Source organism: Opisthorchis viverrini (assembly GCF_000715545.1).
Source record: "Opisthorchis viverrini unplaced genomic scaffold opera_v5_184, whole genome shotgun sequence".
Taxonomy (NCBI): domain Eukaryota; kingdom Metazoa; phylum Platyhelminthes; class Trematoda; order Opisthorchiida; family Opisthorchiidae; genus Opisthorchis; species Opisthorchis viverrini.
Window position 1 is genome coordinate 814,374 of NW_008751839.1, and position 17,872 is coordinate 832,245.

The following is a 17,872-nucleotide window of genomic DNA, read 5'->3' on the forward strand; positions in this document are numbered from 1 at the left end:
CTACTTACCTACCGTGCACTAGCACACGTGTATCTAAAAAACAATCTCCTGATATACATACCAGGGCAAAATCGATTTTTGAGGCTGCACTACGTAGTGTCACCTCGTGCCCAAGTGGAATACTTGTAAACCAAGCAGGAAAACCTTGAGAGTAGTAAAGCTTACTTGACAATTGAATATCGATTGAGAGCAGGCACTCAGTACCTGGGTTTTATTGTATGAAGTCCGGCCGTGCACTGATTACCTGATGAATTTCGTTCAGCACAACGCCTCTCCAGTTGTGCTGATATATTTTAGTTGTACATGGAATAGGTAGTTCAGTGAGTTGGCACATTTGAACATTACAACGATCAACAAACATCATTAGGACCCGCGAGTGGCGCCCATATGGACCGAAGAAATACCGAAACATCGCGCTATGACATCCGGTGACCAGGCTCAGCGTATCCTGTCAAACAATTCATGTGGTACATTGGATTCATCTATACTTGGCCAAATACTAGGCGTCCGTTTCAGGGTTGCAACGCGAGGACGCATTTAAATTTATCCAAATTCAGGGACAGCATTGTTGTCTCCATTTGTAAATTGAAACAATCCAGACGCCATACCGCACGATAATTGCTCACGAATTTCTTTCACATGGCCAACAACTGCACAACTTCGCTGGTGACCCGTGATATGCGGTGCAGATAATCTGGCGTGCTGCTGCGCAGAATGGAAAAATTTATAAGCCGTCAATCACAGTTTGTTGGTTCACCCATATGTTGGAGGTCGAGGTTTGTTGTAGTCATCCATCAGCAGTGTTCTAGATTACGATGTGTTTATCACGTGGCCATCCGCACAACTTCTCCGGAGCCAACAGCTGTTCCGTTACACAGAAATCATAAGTCTTGCATGATTTTGATATCCGGCAAACGATTTCATCCTCCTAATTGACTGCAGTTGCTTTATTTCTGGTCCGAAACATTAGTTTACCCCAGATTCCGGTAAAAACGACATGGATGTTTCTCACAAGCACATGTTCTTTCCAAACGTGTTTAGAAAGAGCAATATTTTCGACTGCCTTCTCCTGTGTAAAACCCAGGAGTAGGTTTTATTGAAATCTTCAGTGCACAAAGGCAACTATTGGAGTGCTGCAATAGTTTGGAGAACAATCGCAAAACTCCTTCAGCTGAAACCTAGAATATTCGAAAATGGCATCTAAACATTAAACCTTCAGTAAGTTACAGTGTTCTTCCCTTAACCTTTTTGGATCTTAGCAGCACATGTATCGATTGCTCGTGCAAGCGAATATGGAAATGACCTTGGTTGATAAACTTAAACAAACTCGAAATTTCTAACAGTAAAGAAATGCAAGTTCCACCAGCTCTATCCAGTGAGCGAGTTATTGACACGCGTAGCACTCATTTAGAGGGGCAGACACGGTTTGTTCTACTTGAATCTAAAACCAAATGGGTTTGCAAATGAGCTAACTTTGCCAAGCACGTGAAACGCCTTTTCATGTGCTTTTTATGAAAGAAACAGAAGATTTAGGAGATTTTGCCTACCTTTCTAGGGTTTATTTAAAAAGAAAGTGCAAGTTCAGGCGGGTAGCCATGGGAAAATGGAACAAGTTTACCTCGATTTCGAAAGGCCACGTTTATCAGGTCAGTACGTAATTTTGGGCAGATACCGAAATTGTGTACCAAAGCATTTTTCGCCCGTCTGATGCCTCTTCACTGTGAAGAGTAACATCCAATGGTGGCAGTCGTCCACACAGCTACACAAAACTGTACGACTGGCGGACAAACTGTATGAATTTCAGCAGTACCGTTCAGAGCAAATCAGCATTCATCATAAAGCAAATGAACAACTGTCATGTTTGAGGACACCTTTCGAAGTTCTGGATGTTCTGATTTTTGGAGCGCACAGAAAGTCTAAAAAACAGCTGTAACGTAACTCTTCGTAAATTGCACATCTTCAGGTGAACGGGTATCCAAACTACCAAAATGTTTTGACCAAGATGGCAAAGAGATTACACGACGATTGGGAGTGTTATCGTTGTTCTCTCCTACCTGTTCTCTCTCCTGTTGTTCTGTCTCACCACTCATGGATGGCTACACAGTGTGTCACGATGTTCCGGCACTAAAAACAGAGTTGGTTATTGTTCGTTCATTTGTCTCGGTTGGGAATTAAATGACCCTGGTTTTTTACTGTAATGAACGACGCCGACTGTCGCCAAACTCCTTAGTCATTCCATTTTGACGCTTTCCACCAGTGATACATTTGAAAGTACACGTTAAAGAGGAAACTTGGTCGAATTCAGTCTAGCATCCGCTTAGGGTCGTTCTGCAAATGAATGTGTTGCGTTCAAAGCGGTATCCAACATATCAAAGCGTTTCCCTTCGTCTGGCACTACTCACGAGGTTGATCACAACCTTCATCAGAGCATGTATTAAGGACAACGCCTGAAGGTCTATCTCAGCTTGGTTTGAATACCTTCACCGTAAGCCGGTGCGGTATTTTCCGATGAATCAGACTGGAGAACATAAATTTTTGTGCCTTTCTTTCGGTTGCTAAACATCTTTCAACCGGGCATAGCTGCACAAAACAATCCATTTTTATTTCGTTCCCAAACTTCCCGTTTCGATTTGACACATTCATAGCACAACCCTCTATATGTCATTTTATAGACATTATACATACAAAACCGATTAGCCGACAGTCGTAAAATCCCAGAACAACGGTTCATTTGAAAGGCCTTTAACCTGCAACTAAAGATCATTTGAACTAATACAATTTCGTCAATATGGACAAAGAATTACGCCTGTTGAAGAAGCCATTTAAAAGGACCCAGAGCTATGGCTTATGCCGTATTCTTCTAGTCAGGTCGAGGGAACAATAGCTTTGTTTATCAGCACGAACGAGTCATGACCAAAGAGGCAAACGAGTGTTGCTTGTTACAGGCACATTCGACCATCCGACAGCGGGCCACACCACCGGAATGGTCCACAGGGTCGAACAAGTAAGGGATCAGGGTTTCGCTTTCGAGTTGCATCATGACAGTATTTTGGTTGACCTTATGGGGGGCGTCGGAAGCAGTCAAACATGTATGCGTACAGAGAAACCCAATGTTCAACTGAGTACAAGATAAACACGACACCTTTCGAAACCAAGGAACGCAAGTGGTACACAACGAATGCGTCAGTATTGATTGCTGCATGAGTGAGAATTCCGCTTGCATTTAAGCAGATTGGCCGTCTTACCGCACGACCACGCGCAATAAAATGCTGAGGCGACAGTTAGTGTTCTCGTTCCGTATGCATTTTTTGGCCTGATCGATTGGTTCGTGGTGTGCAAGCGATACGACCTCAGGTAAACGGGTTTCTTTGTAAATAAACGATTTCTTTAAAATTTATCACGACCCGATTCCATATAGCACTTTTCATTATTTGTACGAAAGCACGCTTCTTGCTTATACGATTGTGCGGTGATTAAAACTGCGGGTATCACAAAGCACACATGTTTGACGCGCCAAAACCAACCAGCTCACGATAGATCGATAACACATTTGTGGTTAGTTTTGTGGCCCTTGTTTTCTTGTGTACACGACAGCAAACGACACTTCGATATCAAGGCGAACATCGCTGTGTGTGACCGTAAGATAGAACTACCAAGGCGGGATGCGCCAGCCAAAAGTGAACAGAACAGTTTGTATTACAGTGAACCGCAAGCTGGATCACTGCAGCAATTCAAGTGCCATCCTCAGTCAAACCAGTATTCAAACTCCATACAATTCTGGACATACAACAGTTCCATAAATTCTGCACAGAAGAGACCAGCATTCTATGATGGTTCGAAGACACCGAACTTTTGATAGTGGATCGTTTCCAGATAAGTCTCGCCACTAATGCAAAAAGTGCATGTGCGAAAATTTAAGCTCCGCCACATTTTGCCAGCTCCAATTTGATGTACGCACACAACTTTGACCTAATTCTGATGAAAACAATCTCTTATCCGCACCTAGGCTCATTTTGCTTCAGTTCAATGTGCGCATACAACCTTGACATATTTCTGATGAAAACAATTTCTTATCTGCATCTAGACTCATTTTATGCAAAGATTTTCTGCGTTCAGACGTAAAACCTTAAATGTACATTTGATGCTTTCAACTCTCGTTCGTGACAAGGAGACGGCAATACGCTTTTTGTAAATGACACTTTCAACTGTTTCTGACAGGTGGAGGTGGATGCCCGACAGTATTGGCGAAAAATCGGTATCCGAAAGGGAACTTGGCTGGAGCGGTCTATTCATTTTCCACAGGTCCAAAAATTTGGCAAAAATCAAACTCTGCTCAGAGGAATTATCTATTAGCTGCACGACCGTTGTTGACTGAAAAACTCTCTTCGCGAAGTTTGTGCCTGGAGGCTTTTGCAGACTCCAACAGTTATCGGCGGCCCATATCTACACGTCGAGATCGATGAAACGCTAATATCTCGCCATCGAATCCCTTTGGCACGTCTACAAGATGCAGAATAAACGCCTATACGGTACACACCGATCTTTAGTGGACAGCTAGTTGTGTGAGTTCGTTTGGAGGCAAACGTGCCAGAAAACGAACCTTTTCATGCAAATTTCTAATGGCGTGTCTCAATTTCACTCTCTTCAATGTAAGATAAAAGTACAACTTTCATATTCTCATTTTTCTAATGGTTTTCGGGTGGCGGGGGTCAATTTTTTGGCGACGCTTATCTGAAAAAGATCCACAACAGTTACTCAGATATCCATCTAGGTGTTCGAAACAAAAGATCAGGGTTTTCGAAAATAAGAGAAGAGTATCACTTCTAAAGCGATCACGGATTTTCAAACATTTGACGGCGTTTTGAGCCACCTAACTTAATTTCCACTTTATTTTCGACCAATGATCTTCATACGGTTCAGATGAATGATTAACAAACCCGCTACCCCAAATAGAAATCTCGATTGGTTTTAGATACTTTTCCTAGTATGTGATGCATGCCGGCCTGGGTGCTGTAACAGCCGTCAAAGTTTGACTCTCCCTGGCCGCTGAAGTGTGTTTTGATTCGTCAATTGCTTGCTAGAAGGCACACTGAGTTAGTTAATCAATCAATCAATCAGTCAATCAAAACAATCAAAACTATCAAACTGGTCAGTCTTTGGCAGAATCGTTCAGTTCGTCCCCGGCGCTTACAAGTGCCGAAAGACTCAACCGGCTAGAGTCTAATTTATTAAAGTGCACACGGAATTACAGACTCAGTAGACCTAACTCGTTAGGTAATCGTGTAACTGTCTTCCATTATTTTACAAAATTGGTTTTTACGGTCCCTCTCAAAGCAAGCAAGTGAAATCGAAATCTTTTTTGGCTTGTCAGTACCACTTAACGGAATTGTTTCTCATCTGAGATATTTAGACCTGAAATGATTCGGAGCTATCTTACCTAACAGTCTCAAATTAATAAAGGAAATTACCCGAAAGGTTGGTGAAAAATCTTCGATGACAAGCTTGTCAGTAGTTTTCTTTATGGAAATATACTGCGATATCTCGAGTATGGTACCAACTGAAACATGAGGCGGCCTGTGTACAGCACATTCAGTTGAAGAATGTCATAAACGATAAATTCATTTGAGTCTCCCCGTTGAAACCAATTCATTTTCAAATGAGTGTATTTCTCGAAAACAGTCCCACTTCACCCTTGGTCGACTTCGCGGTACTGCTCCTCTGTAACTCGTTCGTACTTTCGGACGTCTTTCCCCTCCTAATGTACTGCCTGTATCATTTTCTCTGACTTTTTTTGATAAATACTACTAATTTGTAGTCCAATTCGTACAAAATTTCTAGGTTTCGTCGAATTTCAAGGCTTTTTTGCTAGTGATGTGGCGCCTTGGCGTTTGTCACAACTTTACAGAGATAGTCGGGCCGGATGATCAGCACTCTCAGTCCATTGTGTTTTGAACCATATTCACGTGCCGCTGGTTGGTAAACTAGAATTCTGTGATCCATTTCAATCGGGATTTTATTAACTACGAATCATGATGCATTTTGCCAATACAATATCTATAGCTTACTTTGATCTCCTCCGACCATTTTGTTCCAACACTTCAACACTTGCTTGCCCGGTTTTCATATCCGATGAAGCTTTATAGACTTTGTTACTACCTGTTTGGCAGGATAGCGTTACACTGCAGTCAGAAGTTCGAATGTCTAAAAATCGTGGCACACAAATTTACAGGTGACATGGGTAGGCGCGAGTCGTCAGGTGCATAACAGGGTTCCGCTAGTCAACAAGGTCTCCAATCTGTGAATTTTGTCGTAAACGCCTCAATGCAGGAAGCATAAGTTTATTGGACCGAGATTTCGTCCATGGTCCCCACGGTATATTTGAAGAGGACGCTCGTCAACACATAGCCGCTAACGAGTGGCATACCTACACCATCAACCTCCCTTGGAATCAAAGATGATTTACACACAAACTGAAGAAGGTTGGACCAAATCCACAAGCACTCCACCTTACCGACTGTTGGCTACCGAAAAACCGGTGAATTTGTTACTTAAAATTCACCTTCTCGTGTATAGTTCTTTTCTTGAGCTGTATTTACTTTGCTTTTCTTGACTTGGCTCGGAATGACGTGGTGTGAGTTGGTTTGGGTTGGACTGACTTGTCTAAACTCAGACAGACATTTGTGACCGTCTGAGAAAGAAGCCGACTTATTTAGTTTGTATTCCTGAACCGTGTTAGGACATTCAGAGACTCATCATCCTACGTTGCACCCAAACAGAATTGACAACAGACATAGAGAGATCCACCAAGCGTTTGACTGAAGGAAACAACCGTCGATTGCTATCCAAAGTCACCGACTGCAAACCACAATTTAGGCTTCCACCGACATCATGCGCAAAACGGAAACGCTGCTATGATCAGCTATATAAAACAGCAGGCATATATTTTCATAAAGGAAACTACTCACAAGGTTGCTGAAAACTGCTCGACAGCCCACGACCGGCTCCGCCCTTCGTGGGGCTCATCAGGTAGGCGCAGTCTCCGAGGTTTCGTCAAACTTATGGTCTACTTGAACCCAAACTGGACTGTTTTTGAGAAATACACTCATTTGCAAATCAATTTGGTTTTCACGAGAGACTTAACTGAATCTCTCGTTTAGGATATTCTACAACTAAATGTGCCGCACACAGGCCGCCTGATGATTCAGTTGGCATGATATTCGAGATATCGCGTATATGTCATCTTCTTAGCTTTACTATTCTGAAAATTGATTTTAAAACCCTTGCTTCCAGGTGTCAAACATGAAGAGATAGGGATACCAAAAGGTAGCATCCTTAAAGGGATCTTTTGAAAAGGGTGTCCTTTTTAATGCTTTGGAGTCCGAGCAATTTCTTCTTCAGCTCTAAGGACACACAGCTATATACCCGTATTTATTTGTGATAAACGGATTCAGGAAAGTAGCGACGGGGCTATCAGATGAATTGTGACTCACCGATATGCGTTTACTTCTAGCCCAAGAACGCCTCGTATTGTACGCTCGTGGGTCGTCCAGCTCTGGTTGTGTCTGGCATTTCTGTAGGGTGGGTTGTATTGGACCAGACCATGAGGTAGAGTTTGGCAGACTATGCTGAACGTAGTAGGACAGGTTTTCTTCAGACATTGGATTAATGTAGCTGCTGTTTGGCGTTCACGTCATCACAAAAGTCAAGTGTCATCCACAGGGAATCGATAAATTGTCAGCTGCCACTTTGGTCACGTGTGCTGATGGAAAAGAAAAACCGAGAACTGTTGAGAACTGAAATGTCAACTTCTCGAGTTCTGAAAAATGCATCGAACTGATGTGGCATTATTTGTTGCCATTTATTAGGCTTACAGGACCTGACTGGTTACGGATTTCTGTTGTTACTGCAGATTTTGAAGAGAACCGAAATTTGTTGCATGTTTATTTCAAATTATTGTGCTCAGAATGCTAGAAAAATTGTTTTAGGTGCCACTAAGGTTGATCAGTCACTCTTTTTGAGCGAAAACTACAGACGGACTGTTCGATAAGTCATCTGGTATACTGATACTAAAGTCTACTACATAAGAAAGCAGTCCTATGTTGTACCGTTGCGGTTTCTATTCTAGACTACCTAGTGAGTAGTCGGGGCGAGATGACCCAAGTAGGTAAAGTGCGAATTTACTGACCGGAAGGTCCGTGGTTCGAACCTGAGCTCTGCCTCTCGATTCACCCTGTCTAGGCTTGGGAAACCTTAGTATCCCAGCCCTCGTGCAACCTTCGGGTGGCATGGCAGTTAGGCGCCAAAATGTTGTTACAGGTGAACGATTTTTGTCTACCTAGTGAGTCTACAAGTTACTGAAGATCTAGCGGGAGAGGCCAAAAACTGACATTCAGGCACATCAGATGGGTCGATGCAAAAAAATGGACTGAACCATTTCGTGGAGCGTAAACGCTGTTAGCCTGACGCATGATTATTTGTACAAAGAAGTCTGCAGACAGAAGTCGAAAAATAGAATCAGAATGATGCCTGATGTAGTGAGAATAGACAACAGAGAATGCTAATTCCAAACAAGTAATTAATTAGTCCAAAGAATGCTTGGCAAAGATCAGCTTAGCTCGTTTCCAGCGAGAGGCTCTAGTGACGTTCGTTGTCAAAGCCATCTGAGCAATCCTTCTAGTCCAGCAAGCTGGATGCTTGCCGTTAGAAACGAACTGAAATGAGGTCAAATTAATCATCAAACCTTAGGTTCTATGAAGACTGCTATCTTAGGTTTAGCCCGACCAACATGCATTCGTAAATAAGCCCTACTGAAATAACTGGACAAATTGGAACTGTAATACAATGGTATGGATTTCTGGTAGTGTCTCATGGACTATTGAGTCTTGTGAGCCAAGTTGTTAATGCCGACCAAGATGACTCAAGTGATTAGAGAGCCAACTTACTGACCGGAAGATCCGTGGTTAAAACCCTACCTCTGCCTCTGAACTCCCCCTGTCTAGGCTTGGACAACCTCGCAGTATCCCAGCCCTCGTGCTTCCCTTGGGCGGCATTGCAGCTAGGCACCGAAAGGATGTTACAGCTGAACAGTTTTTTTTTCCGAACAAGTTGTCGCACAACAGGAACAGCACGAGCGCTTCAGAGGCTCACCCTAATCTGAAGTAAAGCAGTCGTTTGAGGACGCATTCTCGTGAAGTGAACTTTATCTTCTGACAGAGTGCAGACCTAGGGTTACAGAATGGCAGGTCCTGACGGTACTCTTATGTATGTACGTATGTTAACCGCGCCCGTCGCCCTACGATTCCCTGAGCACAAACACCACCTCGAAGTGACCTACATTTAATTGGAGGCCGCATTTCCGAAGTTATTCATGGAATTCTGGCATTTCGCCTCATCTTGTCGTCAGTCTGATGATCGACTCAACCGTAATGATAAGATTAGCTTATACCAGAAAAGATTCCGCTTATACACCATCATCACTTGGAAGAATATCAAATGAGGACACCGACACTTCACTGCTGTATAACCATGTCACCTTTTTTGAACAAAGCCATATAATGGGAAAAAGAAAACATGGGGCATGGAGGGGGTCTGGTACTAGCCTAAAGAACATTCAAGATGTTTACATCTCTAGCACTCATTTGGGTAGTCTGGATGGGAACTGAGAGCACAAACTTTACTGACTTTGGTCATTCAGTGTTTCCAGTCAAGCATTAGGAGGGTCAGGTTGATCCTATCCCGGAGGGCGCACAAGCATTGCAATGTATTGCATTTCACTCAGCTATGTCAGATTACGTCCACCTTTTAGTTGCCGCCACTTCCATGTGGGCACGGGAAACAGCTCTTATCTTGGCAGGCGGTAGCCTGGCATGGCCCAGTCAATGTTGCTTGCAGTGCTGGATGCATTCTCTGACAAAAATACTGTCTACTTCACTAGGAATCCGTTACCCAGTTACCTCACCGCAAATTCGCGGCCTCCAACCGAATCCGCCTGCAGTTCCTGAAATATGTATTTCTCAGAACCCTCTAAAGCTCAGTGCCTTCTGACAGGTACATCGAAGTAGACACTTTGCTTCAGGCACTTATTGTTGGATCCTGTTTCCGCTTTGAGTTTTACAGGGATATCTTCCGTTAAATGAGATGAAGCTTTAAAAAGGTTTATATGCAACACTTCTCAGTTAATAGTGAGACTTTTTACCAGCCCAGCGGTTTCTCGGCTTACCACTATACATGTACTCCGTTTTTTACCTATTGCCCTGGTACCACAAGGGGTGATGAACGAAAGCAGTATGACGAGATGTAGCTCAGGTAAAACTGTTGAAGACAGCTTGTTCCTCATCTACCTTGAAGTGCTTCAGGAACCACTAAATGAAATTCCGTGGTCACAGCGGAACGACAGTGGAGAGGCCACTTAATAACCCAGAGTAGTTGGAGCTCATATCCTGCCAGAACATTTTAACCACATTTTTCTCCGTCCTTAGGTTAGGTGCATTTTGGGCACACGCGTTCAAAAAAAGCGCAAAGCACTTTTGCAAACATGTCGGCAAACGACGCTGGCTTTGTTTGGCATTATTGATTTGGTGATAACTGCTGGGAGCAGGACAAGGGAATATTTCACTTGGGGAAAATAAAGACCGTGCTTCGGTTGAAGGACACCTGTTTTTTGAAGGACTAATATTGTTGCTAATTTTGAAAAATTTTGGACTAGTTCTCGATATCCTGTCTGAAGAGACCGTTTTCACCCAGGCTTTTGTTCTGTTCGTATACCGCAAACCGTGAGAACTTCGACAATGAGTATAGGAAAAAACGTCCTCCGTCAAATGAGCGGATCGATCGAGCAATTTTGTGCGGTTCACGCTTATTATGACATGATATTAGGAATTTTAGTGGCTTTACTATTTTCTGTAAGCATTATGTTACAAACTCACGTGATTTTCTAGTACAGGCCAAAGGAAGTCACCATCATTAGAGAGAGCAATATCAGTGTTGACGCTGACGCTTCAACAGAAAAAAGGGTGGGCGAGGGAGGAAACCTGATGCTGGCCTATTTTAGCATTCTTAAGTGCCTACATCTCCAAGCGCTTAATCAGCTAATCTGGAAAGAAACTGACAGCACGAACTCCACTGACATCGATCAGCTGCCGACAGAAGTCAACACAAACCGATCTCACTGACTGGTCAGAAGCGATTCTTTGCGGATCAACTATTGGTCGTATGATCGATTTCATGACTAAAGCATCGTAATCAGTAAGCTATTTCGGCATTTCTCTTCTAAGGTGAAATTCTGGGGAAACCGAAATATGGATTCTGAAAGTCCTGCGTATGAATTTGGAGATAGTCAAATGAGCTACGATAGAACACCAAAGCTTCTGGCTGGCTGAAGTAGGAGACTCACCTTACGTACTTAGACTTTACTCCGTTCCATTTTCATCTCTTTCGGGCATCATTCTTTAGATCGATCCCTAGTTCCAGTGGCCTGTAGAATCTAACTATCCTGAATCAAGATTGCCCACTATCCGTAGACACCAGCAGTGAAATCAATCCTATCACGTGACCCTAACGTGGTTCTTCAATAGTCACTGTCTGGGTAGATTCCGTAATGCAGCCCTGAAGTTCACACGGGTCAGTTTCACCCACCGAAAAGTCCAAAATAACGCAGCGCACTACTACAGATTTACCCGGTCCATCGGTTTCCCGTGTACTTGCTCTGTGCTACCACCAGACTGTGATTTTCAACTTGTTTACGTGATCACTATTAATACTATTGTAAACAATGTCATTATCATCATCATCATCATCATCAGTAGGAACCTTAAGTCATAAGAGTTCACTGTTAAGTTCTATCAGCTGCAACTGAAAAAGATGAAATGGACGTTTTTAGGGGAACACCGACACTAAATTTCACACAAGTGAAACAGAACCTATTGCCCTCATTCTTAGAGAAATGTTCTTACAACCAGTTGAACAATTCAGGGAGGATAGGAAAGTCCTAACAGCAATCTTCTAAGAATACGTTCTCCATCCCGACATTTTATCAAGCCATATGTCTCAGTACCACACACAAATACACACACATCCAGACAACCGCCCGCTAGCCGCCGAGTTTTGAGTAGCAGTCATTGGGACAACTTCTTGGTGTACGCGTCTATTTGACGTTTGGCAAACTTCCCGCAGACCTGGATAGTCTGAAATAATTGATGGTAACGAATTCCACTGCACGGAGAAGACTATTTTTTGTTATACGGAACAACTCATGGTCGGCTTAGCTGACCCCGACAGTCCTAAACGTACTTTTTTTAAATAATGTACCGACAAAGTACGGTACAGTTCTGCGGACTTGCAGTAGGACACTGGTTTTCACTCGCAATTTCAAGGACAGCCTTGTTAAGGAATTTGCTAACATGAAAGTGACATGTGTATAAAGAAAAGAGTCGTTTTTCTACAGAGACGCAGTTCTTTGAGCGAACTTCTGCCGGACCTCCGGAGTGGATGTTTTCCCATCTGAAACCTGCGTAAAAACGATGCAGTGGCTTTCCCAGAAATATGTCCAGTACAGATACGGTTCCCATGTAAGTTGCATGAAAGTGAGCGAGCAAACTCAAGTCGATGCTTATGAGTAATTTCATTGGAGCAAATATACCGCTATATCTAGCATATCGTACCAACTGAAACACTAGCTCGTCTTGGTGCAGCACATTCAGACGAAGAATGTTACAAACGAGATATTCCGCCGGGATTCAGTTGAGTCTCCTGTTAAAGCCATTTGGTGTGCAAATGAGCGTCGATGGCAAATTTCTTACATTTGGGTTGAAGTAGAACACATGACCGACGGAAACTCGGAACTGTGGTCACCTGGTGAGCTCCAAGAAGAGCGAAACCAGTCGTGGGCTGCCGAAAAGTTGCCAGCAACTTTACGAGTAGGTTCATTCAATCAATCTTGTTCCTTACCAGATAGTATGCGATAGGTGGACGGTACACAAGCAGATAAGTGGTAAAGCACACCACTCCGTCAACTGGGCGTGCTTTCTGTGGATTAACTCAGAACTCGGTGTTCTTGAGAGCGTCTTCTTTTGAGTTGCACAAGCTGTCGACTAAACAGTTGTGGAGCAGCTTGAGGCACAACATTTCCGCTAAGTTACTGGAAGCAGAAGTGAATACTGTCTGGCAGGGAGTCATTAACTGAATTAACTCCATCGTCTCTGGTATTGTATATTGTCTTGAATTCATCAGACGTTAATCACGTCCAAGTTTTACTGAACAAGTATTTCAGTGTCGAACAAAGCATAATAAGGAGGCTGATAGCGTTCCAGAATACCCGGTTTTTTGTAAGATCCGACGGTGAACCACGTTTGCTTTCACAGAGTGGTGTATTTCATCCACGCTACAAAAGCGATTTGACCTAGTCGCCTTGCACGCAGGATTTTTTGTCGATAGACTGGAATCTACTTCAGCTTCGTATACGGAATATATCCTGATGGAAGTTTGCTTAACTGCTGGGTGTCGCCTCAGCTTTTCCAGTGGTTCCGTTTAGGATATCACCCTAGATTTGTTTGCATTTTCGGAAGGATGGCCTTACGATCCTTTCGCACGCAAAATCTATCTTGTTCAGGTCACTTGGATAGGCGTTGTGCACTGTAAATCGCATTCGACAATATACCCTGGAGTAGTTCAACGATATCAGAGAGAACATAATTGTATTTGTAATGCACTACTCATAAGGTTGCTGAAAATTCGTCGACAGTACACGACCGGTTTCGCTCTTCTTGGGGCTCGTCAGGTAGGCGCAGTCCCCGAGTTTCCGTCAACCTTATGTTCTACTTCAAACCAAATTGCACAAAATTAGCGAAATACACTGATTTGTAAACTAATTTGGTTTTGCGAGAGACTCAGCTGGAACCCAGCTGAATCTCCCGTTTGTGATGTTTACAAAACACAATTGTCCTTTTTGAACTGCCTCCTTGAAGAAGAACCGGGATAACATTACATGCGCACGAACTTGAATGAATGAATGAATGAATGATGAATGAATGAATGAATGAATGAATGAATGAATGAATGAATGAATGAATGAATGAATGAATGAATGAATGAATGAATGAAATGAAGAATGAATGAATGAATGAATGAATGAATGAATGAATGAATGAATGAATGAATGAATGAATGAATGAATGAATGAATGAATGAATGAATGAATGAATGAATGAATGAATGAATGAATGAATGAATGAATGAATGAATGAATGAATGAATTTCCTCTTGAAAGCCTATTTCCAGGACATGAGCCTATATGTTGCAATCTAAACAGGGTCAGGACACGATTAACTCGCTTGTTGCTTGAACGCAGTTTATTTTCAGAAGTATTTGGCATAGTTTCTATGAGTAATCTAGCTGTAGCGCACAACACTAATGATTTTGAATTGACTCAATCAATACCCGCTAGGTTATCGAATATGTAGAAGGATTTTGAAGTACATCATGGAACCACTGAGAACATCTTCCAATATGACGTAAGGGTAACAGCGTTCTTGAACTCTCACCATTTTGGAATAGTTGTTCGGCCTCGTCTTAAGTGTTGTTCATAAGGGCAGTTGTTTCAGTCGGCGGTTTGCAAATTTCAAGGAAGTGCAAGGCGTGTTAAGTCTTACAAACGGTTGACCTAGTGTAGGTGTTGAGTGGGAAGTAAACGACCGGAGAAGCGAAACTCCAGGGGTTGGCTATGCACCATGTGATCGATTTCGCTCCGGGACTTTCTGTGTGCGTAAATCATGCTTAGACTACCAATCGTTTGGTTAATCATGGGATTGTCTGCTAGCTTGCGGGTAGATAAAATGTGTTATGGATCGGTCTAGGTGGATTCTGATTGAGCCTTTAGTGTGCTATGTAAAAAAAGTCGAGAAATAGTGTCTTCACTTGATGTTGAGCTATATTCTGTCAGTGTTCCTCTGAGAAAGACTGCTTGGCTCATATCTGTCCTTTTCAAACTAAACACTCGAACAGTGACACCATGAATTGCATGGACCGGCCTTGAAAAATCAAGGATTGTGGTCAAAGGAAGTCCTTCGACTCTGCATCAACAGAGTTTCATCCAAAGGGGATTAATCGTTATCCTTCGAAACGATACCAATATATTAAAGATGTGTAGACATGGCGTCAGGACTGTTTTTTGCTGACCATTTTATCCACTTGTTCAACCGGAAGAATCCTGTACACTTTGACGTACAGATAAAATCCGGGGTTGAAAGTCTCCAAAGAACTGCGTTTTTCATGTGCTGCCAAGGAGAAAGCGGAATGCCACATCCAAGTGCAAGTCCATTCGGAAAGATTCTCGAGTTTCAAACAGATTTTCCGTGAACTCTTTCCTGATTGGTTCAAAAACCGTTCAGCTGTAGCACCCTTCCGGTGCCTAACTGCCATGCCCGAAGGTTGCACGATGGTTGGGATACTGCCAGGTTGCTCAAGCCCAGACAGGAGAAGTCGAGAGGCAGAGGTCGGGTTTGGACCTTCCGGGTCAGTAAATCGCTCTCTAGCCACTTGGCCCATCTCGCCCTGATTGGTTCAAAGAGTTTTCGGTGAGTGTTTATCACTCCTAAAAGTGAAACAATTTTCCTTCCAGTGCATGACATATCAGGCAGGATCTGTGGGCCAATTTCAGGGCCTCTAAAAGGATATCAGACCTGTCTCTTCCAAGTGTTAGCCACTGGGCTTATCCAGTCCCAATGCTTTGGACCGAACAGGAAACTAAGGACTGCTCAGCTGTCTACAATACACTGAGACTAGGTTTATAATGATTACGGTGATGCGGACCACTGGGTCACAGGTAAGTGAGTATTCCTGCCGGCAAGCAAAGAGAACGGTTCAGTAGGCGCACAATTTCCACTGCTCTTCTGCCGACTACAGCTTGATGTCTGTGTGACACAAACAGACATCCCTATATGAAGCCCAAACTCAAGTTCATCGGATAGGAAGAGTATGATTGATTACCCTTGTCTTGGCTCGAAACGCTGAGCAGCCTTCATGCATCTGGAAGGGATAAAACCTGGCTCGGTGGAATTACTGAATAGTGAATTTTAGTGGACCAAGTACAAGCGAAACATCATTACTTTCTCTTTTAGAAAGCATACTTCACTGGTCGGCTGGTACATCGTGGCGATACAGTTAGCCGTATCCGTATTCTGACAGCAGTCCACGTGCGGAACACGATGGAGCAGAGGAAATCACAAAACACCCATCATTCGGAAATGAATGTCACCATTCTCAAGCACGTAACACACGTGATCACTCATCGGGTGGTCTGTGTATTGTATCACCAGGTAGCTATTATTAACTGCTTTTTGTATTGGGAAAAACGATAAAGTGCGCACATGAAGCGTACTTTCTTACTCAGATGGGATTATCCAGTGCATTTCAGTGGTACTCACTGCACTGAAATAGCAGCCCACATTCACGAGGGCCTGTTCAACGAATGCAACGCATTTTGTCCTGCATTCTCTGTTACGCAAAACTCAAATATAACCATCCAGTTTCATATTTTGTTTGGAAAGCTACTGACAGGAAGCTCCTGAAGAAAAAAAAATCAAGTACTGTTCTACATTGGGTCTGTTTGTATGTTCACCTACCTTCCAAACACACGATTTTATCACTTGAAAGAAACATTCTAATGGTGCAGTTAGTTTAAATGTTGTTGGTTCCTAAATGATGCGAATATATTGAATCACTTTCAATCTAGAGGTTATGTTATCCATCAAAAAGTCTGGTCAAACCGGGTGAGCAGTCAGTAAGGCAATCTCTGCGACTCCATCTTATCCCCGTCATCTAACCGTTATGATTTTGTGTCCGATTGGAGCAGATATTATCTTCCTTATAACACAACATTTAAGTAAGAATGCATAAAACGTACATTGTGCCGAACACCATCGAATGATAAAGTGGACGATATTGCAAATCAGGACACTAACAGTCGAAGAAAAATCGATTCACTTGATTCAAAATGACAAGGTGTCACAGAACATCGGCAGTTTGATCAAAGGTAGATATTGTGAAGCACGAGGCAAAGCACGTAGGTTTCGTGGGGTGTCGCCTTAACGTGCAATCTTTCCCGGTTAGCTTACCGCCTTTATAGGCTTCCTCTATAATGACCTTTCACAGCAAGCAATTTCGATTCTATTAAGGGAGCGTTTTCTCTTAGGAGGGTTGCGCTTTTAGCTTGACGCTTGACTGGCATGTAAATAACCATTATGCTCCAATTCTGAAGGTAGTTAAAAGTGATAACTGTGCTGAATTTTCCAGAGATCAGGGGAGGACCATCTCAAAGTAGAATCCAAAGTAAATTTCTAATCTGGCAGACCCGGACAATAGCACAGAGACAACAAAAACCGCAAACGCTCTGTCGCACAGAGCAAAAAAGGTAGAGCAGGCCAACTAATGAATAAAACCAACCTGAGTGTGACTGATACAAAATGTATGCAGGTTCGGAAGCTAATCAGTGATCTCATTCTACGCTGGATGTTGTTACATGTTGAATTGTTTTTTTCAGTGGACAGTAGCAATAAAACTGTGGGTTTTTATTTTCTGATTATGCGGCCTGCACTGGCTGCTTTGATTGAGGAGGTGGATACCGCCGGCACTATCCTCTCCTGTCATCATCATCATTGTCAGCTGTAAGAGCCGCGTACTGGTCGTACACTGGTTGTAGCTGCCACAGTTTCGTTCACCGATGATTGGGGGTAGGTAGCTGCGCATTGCACGCGCGAGCTGGTAAATTGGTGCACAAATCTAGCACTGTCAGTGGGTTGTCAAGCGGGGGGGTTGCAAAAGGAGCTATGCATTGAAGGCAATAGCTTGGATGCACGGGCGCCACTAAGGCGGCGACCGG

At 43.1% G+C, this 17,872-nt stretch overlaps 1 protein-coding gene across 1 annotated transcript in view; it reads right to left on the reverse strand.

Moving 5' to 3' along the window:
• Positions 1-17,872, reverse strand: part of T265_07720 (hypothetical protein) — a gene marked incomplete at both ends in the record, with an annotated part of 90,865 nt that overhangs the window by 57,722 nt on the left and 15,271 nt on the right. Inside the window, one exon of the mRNA XM_009173316.1 lies at positions 7,491-7,759. Within this exon, the coding sequence (XP_009171580.1) occupies positions 7,491-7,658 (168 nt within the window). The remainder of the gene's footprint in view (positions 1-7,490; positions 7,760-17,872) is intronic.